The sequence below is a fragment of the Sminthopsis crassicaudata genome, chromosome 6 (genome assembly GCF_048593235.1).
Source record: "Sminthopsis crassicaudata isolate SCR6 chromosome 6, ASM4859323v1, whole genome shotgun sequence".
NCBI classification, from domain to species: Eukaryota; Metazoa; Chordata; class Mammalia; order Dasyuromorphia; family Dasyuridae; genus Sminthopsis; species Sminthopsis crassicaudata.
This window is the reverse complement of record NC_133622.1, coordinates 29210161-29225992: the sequence shown is the minus strand read 5'-3', so window position 1 is coordinate 29225992 and position 15832 is coordinate 29210161. Positions and strand designations below refer to the sequence as shown.

At 39.4% G+C, this 15832-nt stretch overlaps 1 protein-coding gene across 1 annotated transcript in view; it reads right to left on the bottom strand.

Annotated features, from left to right (window-relative positions):
* FAM114A1 (family with sequence similarity 114 member A1) overlaps positions 1 to 15830 on the bottom strand; it is a 64185-nt gene extending 48355 nt beyond the window's left edge. The window contains exons 1-2 of the mRNA XM_074275579.1: positions 15718 to 15830; positions 6882 to 7234 (exon numbers count right to left, since the gene is read on the bottom strand). Coding sequence (XP_074131680.1) covers positions 6882 to 7226 — 345 coding nt within the window. The 5' untranslated portion in view covers positions 7227 to 7234; positions 15718 to 15830. The remainder of the gene's footprint in view (positions 1 to 6881; positions 7235 to 15717) is intronic.
* Positions 15831 to 15832: the final 2 nt, after the last annotated feature.

Sequence of the window (15832 nt, the reverse complement as noted above, 5' to 3'; positions counted from 1 at the left end):
GTCAATGCTGAAAAATTACCCATGCATATATCTTGTAAATAAAAAGCTATAATAAAAAAATAAATAAAATGGGCTAATGATATTTATGCATTTTAAATCACAGGGTTTTAAGAGAAAGGGACTTTCTAACCCTTAAAATACTGAAGAAATGGAAATTATTACTACTAGCATGTAGTATCTAGGGGTATTTAGTCTAGAGCCCAGATTCTTAAAGTATGGGTCATATCCCCATATATGGTCTCATAACTGAGGATAGAATCTATGTAAACACAATTTACTATTAGTACATATTTCATGTACCTATGTACCATATAACTATAGTTTATTATCAGTGTTTGATTTGTATACTTATTTTATAGACATACTGACATACTATATAACTGATTTATTATCAGTAAGTGTTTGATTTGCATACATATTTTATGCACCTATATACCATATAACTATAATTTATTATCAGTGTTTGATTTATACACTTAGTTTATATACATACTGATATGCTATATAACTGATTTATTATCAGTAAGTGTTTGATTTGTATGCCTATTTTATACACCTATATATCTGGAGTCATGAAGACTTCTTAGGTGAAAGGGGGTTGCATATGGAAAAAGCCCTGGGCTAGTGAAAACACTCAGGCCATGATAGGAGTCTTCAAGCATTTGAAGGACTATTACACAGGACTATTATTCTGCTTGGTCCCAAAGGGTAGAACTAAGGATCATGGGTAGAAGTTTTGATGTGGACTTTGAGCTTACTGTCTTCCCTTGTCAGAAAGAAGCCCAACTGGCTATTATCAGACATATAACTAAGTTATAAAATGATTGTGAGGATGGAACTTTGCATCAGCTGCCATGATCTATCCCTCAAACCTCTGAGCAACTTTAGACAGTCTTTCGGATACTGATTAGCATATCTTTAGAGAGTCTGGGACCTGATCTGTCAGGTACACTGCATCTGGCTCCTCCTTGATTGGAGGGTACCTCTGAGCTCTCAAATTCTTGTCCGGTCCTCCCCATGGTTGTATTTCCCCTAGGAAGATCTTTTTAGGACTAAGCCTCTATGAAGTAGTGTGTGTGTGTGTGTGTGTGTGTGTGTGTGTGTGTGTGTGTGTGTCTGTCTGTCTGTCTCTGTCTGTCTGTCTCTCTGTCTCTGTCTGTCTCTGTCTCTCTGTCTCTGTCTCTCTGTCTCTGTCTCTCTCTTTCTCTCTATCTATCTATCTATCTATCTATCTATCTATCTATCTATCTAATGGTGTCTTTCTCCTTACTACAGCTAACTCTGGTTAGTCTGCTAAAGTCTTCTAAGGATCTAACCTTCCAATCAATGATGTATTCACATCTCATGGTATATTCCTTTAATGGATTCTTCCAAATTCCTTTCCTTTGTCACTCTATTGCTTTCCTAATTCTATTTCATATTTGCCACCCCTGATGCTTATTTTATTTCTTCATTTTGTCCATTACTACTTCTCCTAAATCAATTACCCTTACGGCAAAGAAGACTGCCATTGTGAATTTATCACCTGTTTATTTCGAACTAGGAATTGCTACCCTGAGCTCATCAGTTACACCTTAATGTAAAGAAATTTCTAAAAGTTAGATTTCTCCAGGCTCCTGGCTCCTGCGTCTCTCTTACTCAACTAGAAACCAGTACTGGTCAGTGTTGGGAATTCCTTGAACAACATGACTTCTGTGATCCTCCAATAATCTATTAATGATTGTAAATAAAGGTTTGTTCCTTTTAATATGGGGGACGGGGAAGCCTGAGAGCCTAAAGTTCAATAAATCTCTTTTTGATCTGTTATGTACACCAGCCCATTATGAGCACCTATGTCTATAGCATCTAAATGTAAAAAACAAGCAAATAAAAACAATCAGAGAAGGAGAGGTCAGAGAAGGGAATCAAAGATAGGAGGAACCCATATTCCTGTTGCTAACTGGTTAGACTGGGAGAGAAGAGATAGAAAGAGCTTGAGTGACTGATGTGGCCATAATATCAAAGGAATCCTACCAATATTTTTTTATTCTTATCCAATGTACTCATGACGGCTGGATGCAAAGGTGTTTACCTTGCATCAATATATCTATGAAGGTTGTAGCCAACCTCTGTCACAAGCTGGAGAAAACTCTAGGAACCGCATCCATAGTGAGCTATTCTGGAGCCACAGTCGTGGACAGACCTGATTTTCTGAGCTAAGGTTAGAGGAGCTTGATTTTCCAGAACCAAAGGGAAGGCTTCGGAACGCAGGGTTCTTTAAGGAAGCACAAGCAGAGATTTCTCTGTCCTTTTGTATGAGCGGGGTCTCCTGGTGGTCTGTGTGCTGTTTTTAAACACTCTGGTTAAATGAGGAAACTGAGAGCTAGGGAGATTGACTTGCCTATTATGTGGATAGTCCAAGTCAGAGGCCAACAGAGCCCTTGGTCTACAGAGCCACGGGAGTAACATGGTAACTCCCATAGTAATACACTGTAGCCCTGATGTAGTTTATTATTGACCCAACTCTTGTAAAAACTCTTGTGCTCCTATATGGTGTTGGAAAGAACAAGGAAGTGGCCAGCAGGCAAGGTTCCAGAAGCCTGCAGTGGATTTTTTTTCCCTTTCTTGTGTGCCTTGTGATGTTCATGGGTAGGACCTTGGGCTGTCATATCTCTGAGAATGTGGTTCATTTCTATTGTGTGATCCAAGACCCTGCTTGGGAACTTGGATGTAGAATCATCTAGAATGGGAGATGAAGCCATGTCTTTCTGGCTTCATTTCGGACGTCTTTATTGAGGAGACCCTTTGTAAGCCCAATCCTCTGCTGCTATAGTGGAGAGAGCTTTGAACTTGAAGTCAGAAGAGACCCAGACTTGACTCTCACCTCTACTACTTCCTAGCTGTCTGAATTTGGGCAACTGGCTGAACCTGAGCCTCAGTTTCCTTATCTATAACACGGAGATATAATGCAAGTAAAACTTCACAGGATCATTTTGAGGATCAAATGAAGTAATCCCCCATTAGACTGCGAACTCCGTGAGAACAGAGTCCATCATTTATGTCATAGTACCTAAAAGGTGCTTAATTGATATTTATTGATTGACTACATAAAAAACATCTTGCAAAAATGATACGTAAATGTCTACTGTTACATTATTTGTGACAGATCATGACAAGAAGAGGGGGAAAGAGAAGGCGTATCACCAGCACAGCCATAACTAGAGAAAACCATACATAATTCTAAATTGAATGGGATGAGTTCTGTAGTACTATTGTTAAAGCACTGGATTTCGGCCACAATGTGGATTAAATGGACTTGCGAGGTCTAGACTGGGATAGCCACATGTTATGATGCATAGAACATTGGACTTGGGCCGAATACAAATCATAGCTGTACTATTTACAAGTTGTATGACTTTGGGAAAATCATTGATTGCATGTCTCAGTTTCATTATCTGAAAGGAAGAGTTTGGACCAGTGGGTAAATACAAATAGAAAAGAATCCTTCCAAATGAAAATTGACTTGGAAAGCTATAAATTAACATTGCCTGTGTTGTGTTGCATTTTTATTGCTACTACGAATGACATTGTTTCTATAGGAGAATTAATTTTGGATTCCAAATAATCGCTTTATAAATGAATACAGTTCATTTGCAAGTTTTAGAACACTGATATTTTAAGTAAAATTGTATAAAAAGCATAAGTTTGTGAGAACCATAAAATTATGCACAGAGCACAATAGCAAATGAAGTTCGTTTCCTTTCATTAACTCTGTCCTTATCTACATGACCTAAGGAAAACACTCTTTAATTTTCTTCCTTTTTAAAAATAAGAACAAATGAGTCTATTATAAGGGTAAAAAGAATATCAAGTCAATGAAGTTTAAGGTCCTTACACATTCATAATATTGTTGAGTTCATTTCCTCCTTTGGATCCAAGAGCACATGAACAACACATTCTTCTAGGCTGGAGCTTGGGAGTGAGGAGGATGTGAAAGAAGGAAAAATTTCTCTCAGTATTCATCTGCCCAGAATGGTTGTTCCCAAAGGTGTGAGATCCTTTTCACTGAAATATAACCTAACATAGCATCATAGAACTACAAGGGATCTTAGAGATGGGGATGATGATGATGATGATGATGATGATGATGATGATGATGATGATGATGGTAGCTAGCATTAATATAACACTTTAAGGTTTGTAAAGAGCTTAAAATATTATTTTATCATCCCAACAGCTGTGGGAGGTAGGTGCTATTATTCTCCTCATTTTATAGATGAAGAAACTGAGGCAGTTGTTAAATGATAGCTTGTACTGGGTCATATAGCTAGTAAAGTATCTGAAGCAGGATTTGAACTCTGGAATTCCTGACTTCAGTTCTGGAGCTCTATTTACTTTGCTATCTAGCTGGTTAAACAAAATGCCCTTTTTAAAGATGTAGATGTCCCAAAGAGTAGTCCGGTCTTTGATAAATGACTTCTAAGAGTCTCTTATTAAAGGTGTAGTCTTAAATCTTCCTTGTGGGGAGGATCACAGCCAGCCAGCACAATTGGTGGACCATACAATTCCACTTCAAGTAAGTAATCATAAACTGTTTTAGAGTGGTGGGTCCTAGTTAGAAGCCACAGACAAACTCGGCTTTTATTCCTCTCCCTCTCCCAAGCCATCCACCCTCCTTAGCTCCTATATACAACCCAAAGAAGGATAAAGTTCATGGTGTGACTTCCATGGAAATGGCAGCGATAAAATTCTATATGAAAATGTAAACATCTTAAAAGAAAAAAACCATGTGAACATATTGTGTATTATTACTATACAATCCAATTGTAGCACATATCCTAGAACTGATGGGTTTTTACATAAGGCAAATTGTCCTTCTGTAACTGCTGAGAAAATGAAAAAGGAAAGAAAATGTTCATTTTCTAAACACAGTATTTTCTGATGTGACTTAAGATAGTCTGTTCTTTTTTTTTTTAAAGAATTTCTTCCCGAGACTAGAAGAGTAAATAAAAGATGAAAAATCCTTTCTCTATAGTTAGAATATTTTTCTTCCAATCCACAAAAGCCTCTCATCTACTAACAGATCCAACCCCACCCCCCTAACTGATAGTTTCATCATATATCTTCTCTGCACTATTGGCCACTGCTGAATCCCATTTCTTGGACACTCTCTTCTCTGGGTTTTTGTGATACTGCTCTCTTGGTTCTATTCCTTGTCCTATTTTCTTAGTATCTTATGAGGGAGCATCATCCTAGACAAGGAAACCTCGAGGGAAACCTCGAGGCTCTCTCTTAGGTCCCCTTCTCTTTCTCCTTGTCCTGTGTCAGTGACTAGTGACTAGCTTCTCTCCTAAGCTCCAATTTCACATCCATGACTTCCTAGTGGACATTTCAAATTGGATGCTTTATAGGCATCTCAAACTCAAGACATCCATAACAAAACTTGTCATCTCTTTCTTCAAACCCACTCCTCTTCTGAACTTCCCTCTTTTTGTTTGAAGCCATCACCATCCTTCCAATTACCTGGATATACAACCTCAGAGTTATCCTTGACTCCTCATGCCTTCTCATGCCATATATCCATTCTATTCCCATCTCTTTGATTTCTCACCCTACAGCATCTCTTCCATGCATTTCTACGTTTCCATTCATGCAATAGCCACTATAGTTTAGACTCCTGGCCCCTCTCGTTTGGATCATTGCAATGTCTTTCCATTTGGCCTCCCTGACTCTTCCTTTTCCAATTATTTAAATCTGATTTTATTTGTGTGGAAAGTATTTTGTAATTTTGCTCATATAATTCCTGACTTTCTTTTGTTAGGTAGATTCCCAAATATTTTATACTATCAACAGTTATTTTGAATGGAATTTCTCTTTGTATTTCTTGCTGTTGAATTTTATTGGTGATGTATAAAAATACTGAGCATTTATGTGGATTTATCTTGTATCCTGCAACTTTGCTAAAGTTCTGAATTATTTCTAATAGCTTTTTAGTAGATGACTCTTCCTTTTCCATTCCAAATCACCTACCACATGGCTGCTAAAGTGATTTTCCTAAAACTCAAGTCTACCTGCATGTTATTTTTATTCAATAATTTCTAGCTGCCCCCTATTATCTCTAGGATCCTATATAAATATTTCTATCTGGCATATGACCATGCTAGCCCATCTTGTCTTCCCCAGAAGTATTACATATATTCTCTTCCACATATAGGACAATCCAACAAAAAAGGGCCTTCTTGCTATTTCTCACAAACAAATCCCATCTCCCAACTCAATGGCCTGGCATTGACTGGCCCCTCCCTGTTCCTAGAATATATTCCCCTTCTCTCTTGGAATTCCTAGCTTTCTTTGAGGCTTAGTTCAAGCCCTGCAATCTTTCCTTATTCTTACATCTGATGCCTCCTTTCTCAGGCTCCCTTGTATTCCTTTGCTATGTGTATTTTGTGAATAGCTGTATATGTGAATGTGTTCTCCTCACTAAAATGTAAGCTCCTTAAGGGAAGAGTTTCTTGTGCCTTTGTATCTGTATCCTTGACACTCAGTATAGTACCTAGAGTGTAATAAATGCTTGTTGATTGATCAGTGCTATGGTCAAATTGGTCTTTTGTGGACTGGAAAGAGGTTCTGCAGATTTGATTATAATATGCAAATATATTATTTTATTTACTCTTTTTCTAACCACTTGTAAAAAGCCCTTGGACAGGAGAAGAAATACTATAATATTCAGAGATGTTATTCTCCCAGTGTATTGTTTTCAAAAAAAAAAAAAAAGGTCAATCCTTTGAAAGCAGGGATAGCATGCTACTTCTTTTTTGGGAAGAGGGATGCTAGTTGCTACTAGCAGAGTGTGAAGAACACCCTGGAAAAAACTGAAGTTGAATTATATAAATTCCACTTACTTGGTTGCTTTGCTCATTCAACACTTCAGATGCAGGATCTGGCTCAAGACTTACAGACTCAATGCATTCAACGAGTACATCTTCTGTCACTTCCCCATTAGAAGGAGGGTCCTTTGCAGCTATGTCTTCTGTCAATGGATTACCATAGGTACCAACTACCTCTTCCTCTTCTACTTTGATGCTTTTATCTTCTTCTTCTTTCAGTCCCATTGGTAGAGATTCATTCAAAATGTCAGTCGTTTCATGATGTGTCGCAGCATCACCAAGTAAAGAATCTGTATCAGGCATTGTGGTTATTTCAGTTTTTTCTTCTGGTGCTATAGTGTTACTTGTGTCTTCAGACATTTTTATTTCTGCACAACATATAGATTAAAAAAAATCATATTAATGAATCTGATTGCAAAGCTTTTCAATGGAGATCTGCAGACATGTATACCCAGAAATGAAACTTGGAAATATCAAATGTTTTTCTACACTGGATCATGAGGTTAGAGTTCAAAGATACCTTGGATGCCATCAGGCCCAATCATCTCAATTTATAAATAAGGAAACTGACCCGTAGAGTGGATAGGGGACTCTTCCCAGGTGTTAGCTGATAACTATCTGAGGCAGAATTTGAAAACAAGTCTTTCTTACACCAAGGCCAAAGCCATATCCCTACACCATGCTAACTTTCAATATTTTTGTTCTGTATACTTTAACTGTCTTATAACATTCATGGCTCTCTATGTGCTGTCAAAGAAAATGTACTTGAAAACTCCATTTAGTTATAAAGCTCGAACATATTCAATTAAGGAAAATATTATTTGCACTAATAAGTAAAAGAATCATCATAGATAAAAACTAAACATAATGACAAAAAGTAACTTCTATTAAGCTTTGAAATAGTTTAAGATAATCACATATTTCCTGTGACGTAAACTTATTCCATCAGTCCCCCAAACTGTTCTCCTGTTTGTAGCCTGAGATTTGGTTGGATGACGACAAAGGTGAGAAGGGAATGAGGGAGGCAGAGGAGGAAAACAAACTCTTAGATTTTACCAATCCACATTTTTTTTTAATTCATAAAATTCTCTTCTTAAGGTACACCTGCCAATTTTTTTTGGAGGGAAGAGTCGATGTTAAGCTTCATATTACAATGGGAAGTCAAAACCACTGTGTATACAATGGTGTAATAAAATTTGTGTAAGACACACAAATACCTTGGTCCTGCTCTGATTGGAGGTTTCTCCAAAAGGGGATGACATGAAGTAACTGAATTGTGGCAAGTACGGCATATGGTCAGTGGCAATGATAACAGATACAGAATCATAGAATCTGAGAACTGAGCAGGATCCCAAGGGCTACCCAGTCCAACCAATTGCTAAACAGCAACATCCTCTCCAACATATCAGGCAAGCAATGCAGCCCTTTCTAGAAGGCTCCCCTAATCATGGAGAAGCCACTAATCCCACAGAAGCAATATCGATATGATTACAGTGCAGATGAGTTTGGAGACTAAATCAACAAGTAATTATTGAATGTCTACTATCTACAAGGATCCATTTTTATGTTGTTTAAAGCAGGGCTTCTTAAACTTTTTTCACTTGGGACCTTTTTTCACCTGAGAAATTTTTGTGTGCCTCTGGGTCTATAGGTATATAAAATAAGTATATAAATCAAATATTTACTGATAATCATAATGTCACAACCTCCACATTCAGTTATATGGCTCCATATGAGGTTCTAATCCATAGTTTACGAAGCTTCAGTTTTAAGGTTTATGTGTGAACTGAAATGGGAGGTTCCTATACTGTTTTCCTATTCCACTTTCTTTTTTTAAAATCATTATTTATTTATTTTAAGCATTTTTTTCTTTTTAAATTTTAAGTTTCAAATTCCCTCTTTTCACTATATCCATCCTCATCCACTGAAAAGGGAAACAATATAATATCAATTATACATATGACATTATGCAAAACATATTTCCATATTAGCCATACAGCAAAAAAAAAAAAATAAAAATTATAATTCAATTGGTACTCAGAGTTCATCAGGTCTCTCTCTTATGAATCCTTTGGAATTGTCTTAAATCCTTGTATTGATCAGAGGAGCCAAGCCTTTCACAGTTGAGCAAAAACACATTGCTGTGACCAATCCTTCTCACTTCACTGCATCATTTCATATAGATCTTGCCATGTTTTTTCTGAAACCACCTCCTAACCAGTTCATATAGCACAATCATATGCTACAACTTGTTCAGCCATGCCCCAAATGATGAGCATCCCCTCAATTTTCAATTCTTTGCTACCACAAAATATGCTATAAATATCTTTGTACAGATAAGTCCTTTTCTTTTTCTTCAATCTCTCTGGGATGCAGACCCAGTGGCGATATTACTGGGTCAAAAAATCAGTTATATATTTCTTTGGGCATAGTTCTCCAGAATGGTTAGATCACTTCACTATTCCAACGACAATTCATCAGTGTCCCAGTTTTCCCTTATCTCCTCTAGCATTTGTCCTTCCTGATAGATATGAAATGGTCCTTAGAGTTGTCTTTGTCTTTGCTATTTGCTATGACTAGAGATAGCTTTAATTTCTTCTTTGGAAAACTAACTGTCCATAATTTTTTGAGCAATTATCATTTGGGGAATGATTCATTTTTATAGTTTTGACTCAATTTTTTAGATACTTGAGAAATGAGGCCTTTCTAGAGAAATGTTTTGTTCTGCCATGTTATCTATGTATTTTTAGCAAAATTTAATTTCCCTGATTATTTCTTTTAACTGGGTCTATTTTTGCTTTTGCTTTGACTGAGATCATGATTGATATTCCTGATTTTTAAAAAAAATATTCAGCTGAAGCATATTACATTCTATTCAAAATTTTTAATTTTGTATATTTGTTTCCAAGTCTATTTCAAATCTGAAAACAATTTATTGTTGAATTGCTTCCGTTTCATGAGTTTACCCCATTCACATTCAGTTAGTATTATTAACCATTTCTCTCTATCCCATTCTTCTCTCTTTTTTTCTTCTTCTTTCTCTCTTTTTTTCCTTTTTGTCCTCAAAAATTTATTTGGCTAACTCCCTTAATCTATACTCTTTTGAAAATTATCCCTCTTCTTTCTCTTATCCCCTCCCCCCTTTTTTCCATTGGTTTAGATTTCTGTATACAACTGAGAGTATATACCTATATCTACCTATATGTTTTTATGTGTGTATATCTATATATACACACACACATATATGTTATATATATATATATATGAGTGTGCAAATATTTATGTATATATATATATATATTTCCCTCTTTGAAACAATTATGATGAGCAGAAGATCAAACATTATTTGCTACCTCTCATCTCCCCTCTGCTCTAAAAGCTCTTCCTTGTGTACCACTTTTATGTGAGAAAAATTTCCCCATTCTACCTTTCCTCTCCCCCTTCTTCCAATGTGTCTCTCTTTCTGCCTCCCTTCATTTTTTTTTTTTTGGAGAACATCCCAACATAATCAACTCACCCCTATGGCTTCTGTCTATATAAACTCCTTTTAACTGTACTACTAATGATAGTCTTTCAGGAGTTACATGAATCATCTTCTCCAGTGGGAATGTGAATAGTTTGGCTGTATTGAGTCCCTAATGATTTCTCTTTCCTGTTTACCATTTTTTCCCTCAATACTTTCTCTTGGGTCTTGTATTTGAATGTCAAATTTTCTATTCAATTCTTCTTGTCATCCATAATAAGTTCTCTATTTCATGAAATATCCTCTTTTCCCCTGAAGGATTTTGGTCAGTTTTGCTGAGTAGGTGATTCTTGGCTGCAATCCTAGCTCGGTCCTTTGGTTGTAACTGTTTCCACATTATTTTCTTCTAAGTTTCTGTCTTGTTTTCCTTGCCACCACAATAGCTTTTTATGAACAATTTCTTCTCTACCTCGCCCACCCCCATTGCTTCTTTTTCCATTCTAGTTTCTTGACTTTGAACTTTTTGTTAAATTTGGGCTCTGCTCATCTTGGGATGGGAAATCACTGTCCTAAGCTTCCGGCTTGTTTGTGCTACTGTTTTAAGCACTAGTTCTAGGGGTCTGTAAGGTAGTGTGACATAGTGAGAGACGGTCACTACTCTTCTGGTCAGCACTTTGGTCTTTACCCAGGAAGGGCCCCAGCTCCCCTACAACTACGAGTGCTAGTTCTCCTTTTTGGTCCTAGAACTGACCAGATGCCCTGCTCCCTGGCAGCCACAAGTGCCAGCTCTCCTTTCTTCCTTGAAAGTAAGACTCTATTCCTTTGTGATTGATCACAAATGATCCTCTCTGCCCTGGAAGTGGGACACAGAACTGGATAGAGGTAATAGAGCTGCCAACCAGTGTCAGCCGCACCCAGTGCCAGCAAAAGGACCCTGCCATCTCTTTCTGACCATTTGTCTAGCTCTTTACTTCTCTGGGTTGGGAATTCCCAAAGCTGCTACTTTGTCCATCCACATATACTTCTTTTGCTGGCCTTCTAATTTGGCTTAAGCTGAGAAAATATCTCATCCTGATCTGCCCCTTTGAAATTTGATTTGTTTTTCAATTTAATTTTATTTTGATTTGAGTTTTTTAAAAAGATGTTTGGAAAGAAGGGCAGCTGGTTGGTGTAGTGGATAGAGCACCAGCCCTGAAGTCAGGAGGACCGGAGTTCAAATGTGGCCTTAGACACTTAACACATCCTAGCTATGTGACCCTGGGCAAGTCACTTAACCCCAATTGCCTCAGGGAATAAAAAAAAAGAATCTCAACAATTTTCATCAGCTCTCTTTTTTACTTCAATGTACAAAGTCCCCACGACAACACAGATCTAGGGAAAGAGAATGCTATGTGGAAATTTGGCACTAAAAGGGCAAATACTTCTGAGGTACATAAAAATTTAAGAGGAGTAGACTGTTCCTTCTTTTTCCTGTGCTAGTGTAGGAAATTTTAATTTGTGCTAAACCAGTGTTACTTGGATTGATATCGATTGACAAGTTGGCCAGCGTAGGAACACTCACATATGAGGAATATGAACTTGGAGCTGACCCTTTCAGCATATGAAGGTATTAGATGTGTTTTCTCCAAAGGCAGAAAAATAATTGCAGATACTCTGGGAACCTCAGACTGAATCTTAAAATCTCTTTTTCTATGATATTCGAAATGGCTATTGATGGGAATTCTAAAGGGGTTGACAATGGAATTGAGGACTTGACAGTTTATAGCTGGGAACATTGCTTCCTCAAATGATGAGCTATGTGATTATTTAGTCTAACCTGCAAGAGCAAATAAAATCTGCCCGACTGAGTAGTCTGGCTCAGAATAACAAAGAGTTTGTTCCTTCAAACTTCGGCTCAAGGATAATCATCTATATTAGACCTTTCCTGATTCTCCTAAGAGAATGTGTTTCTCCCTTCCCTTCATGCCCTTTGCACGAAGGGCAGCCATATTGTCAGGAACATAGATCCAACTTTGGAACTAGGATACCTGGGTCCAAATCTTGCATTTGGAATATGATCATTGTATAACTCCAGACTAGTCACTTAACCTATCAATTCTTCAGGCAACTTCCTTCACCTCCATAGGCAGGGACCTTATCTATAATATATAGCCTATGAAGGTGAAGGAAGCTGACTGATCTAGGAGGTCTCTGCATAGTGAAATCTCAGGTTCAGTTCCAGTCCTTTATTTACTTTATTTATTGTATATTATATATATATATATATATATATATATATATATATATATATATATATATATATATATATAGATATATTATATAGTTTCTCTCAAATCAGAATCAGCAAAGAATTGTTTCATTTTTGACTTTGTATCCCTCGTGCCTAGAACAGTGACTGGAACACACTTAATAAATAATAATATATGATCATCTTTTATTATTATTTTATGTATAATTATTATAATTGTTGACAAATAATTATTAATAAATAATAAAGGCATTTAATAAATACTTTTTTGATTGAATTTAGATAAGAAATTGTAGAGACACAGTATTGCACAGTGGATAGAGAGGCAGTTTTAGTGTCAAGAACATCCACGTTCAAGTCTTCTGACACTAGTTGTAATCACATAAATAAATAAATTCTCAGGGGTCTACTAATTCTCTAAGACTGTAATTTACAGAATCGCCCCATTTCTACTCTGGGAGATTCCTATATGATAGATGAAATAAAAAAGACTAAATCTTTTATATTCATTTCATATAAGCTGGTACCAAGAATCACCCTTTGGGGCATTAACTAGTATTAACTAGTACTCCTCCAATTTTTATCATGAAATTCCTGATTGTAAAACCGAATTTGCTACAGCAAGCAGCTCATTATAGTGGAACCTGAAGAGAGGTAAGAAAAGGGAGGAAGCTACCTGATCCCTTCTTTCTTTGTGCCAGCTACATGTATACTTCCCACATGTAAGAAAGTGCCAGTTCTGGGCAACTGATACTAACCTCTCAACCTGTTTTTTATCCCTTCTGGGGACAAATGTAACACACACACACACACACACACACACACACACACACACACACACACACTTTTTAAGGCTACATTAATTAGATTTTTTAAAATACTGGCACTTTCAGAAGAATCACAATTAAAATTTCAGATGACAACAACTGTAAAAAAGCAACAAAAGATACCAGGGCAGCCTTATAAAAAGGTAAACAAGAAAGTATCCGTCACTACCACACTTTTGAAATAGTAACTCTATCGTTTGTTCCTTGATACATGAAATTGTACCATTAGAAATTCATTACCTTGCCTTAAAATATATCCCTTGCTGGAGGGTTCTTAATTGTTGTGTGTCATTGTAACTTTTTGGCACCTGGAGAAGCCTATGGAACCTTTCTTAAACCTTTCAAAATGCATAGATATCAAAAGAGATTAATTATATTGAAATAGTTATAATTTGTTTTAAATCTACAGACCCCAGGTTAAGAATCCCTGCACTGGAAGGAATAAATGGATCAGAACTTTCCCAAAGAGCAGGTATTAATAGAAGAAAGATGATTGAGAGCACAGAGTGGATGAGGCACTGAAGGATAAGGAGAGATGATAAACGGGGGATACAACGGAGTGTGCTAGATTTGGAGTGGGACGACTTAGATTCACATTTCTCATTTTGCCACTTACTACCTTTTGTGATCTCTAGGGCCTCAGTTTCCCCGTCTGTACAAAATGACATGGTTGGATGTTATAATCTCTAAAAAGGACTCCAGTCATGAATCGATGATCCTATGATGCCCAAAGGAGACACATTTTTGAAAACTAAGTTTGTCTAGTGCACAATTTTTGCCTAAGACTGGCACAATATCCCAAACAGACTTATGTGAATATACGCACATTTTTTTTCCCTTCCTCAGCATCTGACAGGGAATTTCCTGTTGGGGGAGGGGGCAGCAAGGGAATCCAGGAAGAAGATTCTCTGTGGAAAACCCTCAGCAGCTCCCAATATTCTAGGGAAGGAGTAGGTTGGGAGCAGGCAGCAAGAAGGCCCTGGCCAAGACTCCCGGGAGAGAGGGACTTTCCAGAAAAAGGGACTTTGGATAAATTGCTCCAAAGAGAGCCTTGCTCTAAGACATCCAGAAATACTGGGCAAATCCCAGAGCTGATTTGATGGGAAGATGCTGCAGGGGTTCTCAAACTACGGCCCTCGGGCCAGATGCGGCCCACTGAGAAGGTTTATGCGCCCGCCAGGTTATGGCACATGGGCTGAGGGCCGGAGACAGAGGGTGAGCTTTTGTTTTTACTATAGTCCAGTCTTCCGGACTTGTCTGAGGGACAAGTGAACTGGCCCCCTATTTAAACAGTGTGAGGACCCCTGTGCTAGAGTGACTGCTACAAGTGTCCACTCTGGGGAGACAGGGGAGTGACTGCTTAGGAGAGTCCACTCAGGGATGAGGCAGGGGAGTGACTGCTACCAGTGACCCCTCTGAGGAGAGGCAGGGGAATGACTGCTCCAGGTGTTGGCTCTGGGATGATGCAGGATGCAGGGGAGTGACAGCCACAAGTGACCCCTCTGGGGAGAGGCAGGGGAATGACTGCTAGGAGAGTCTACTCAGGGATGATGCCGGGGAACGACTGCTGGCTGTGCCGGCTCTGGGATGATGCAGGGGAGGGCCAGCTAGCAAAGTTCGCTCTGCCAGAGACAACGGCCACGAGCCGAGAAAGCAGATAAAAGCAGACAAAGCCCCAGCTTTGTCCCCGGAGCGACACTTTCCCGGAACTTTCCCTCCTGCCCGAAGGCTTTCCTCCCGCAATCAGTGTCTGGGCTCTACCCTCACCTGCCCAGTCACCTGCAGGGAAACTTTGCTAAACTCTGCCCCAACAGAGAGGCCGGGAATGGCGAGGCCCGAGATGGGCATGGCAGGCTAGGGGCGAGGGAGGTCCGGGCTGCGCGTCTGGCTGGGTCAGGCACCTACACACCCCGGCTCACTGCCGGAACCCGCCTCGGCCATCCCCTTTGCCCCAGCCTCCCCTTCGTTGGGCCGATCGGAATGAGCCTCCCCGGAGAGTGGGAGTCTCCACGCTGCGGGGGCACCCCCGATCTCGCCCGCGTTCCCTGGCGCCCCCCGGCTGCCGTGCCCATGGCACCTGCGAGTAACAAATGGCAAGGCTGCGCGCCCGGAGCCGGTTCCGCGCCGGAGCCTCTGCCCACACCCCCCGCGCCGGCCCTCCAGCTGTCGCAGCCCCGGTGCCCGGGGCCGTGCCAGCCTCCGGCCAAGCTCCAGAGCCTCCGGGCGTGGGGAAGCGCGCCCCAGGGGCCTCCTCGCCGGGGGCAAGAGAAAGAAAAGCAAGAAAGAAAAGAAAAGGGAGCTTGGGCTCCTTACCGCTCGAGCGCAGAGCTGGTCCCCCGAGCGCCCCCTGGCCCTTCCCCGCCCCGCCACGTCGGCAGGGCCCGGGAGCGGCTGGGAGGACCCGGAGGGGGCGGGCCGGGGGCGGGGG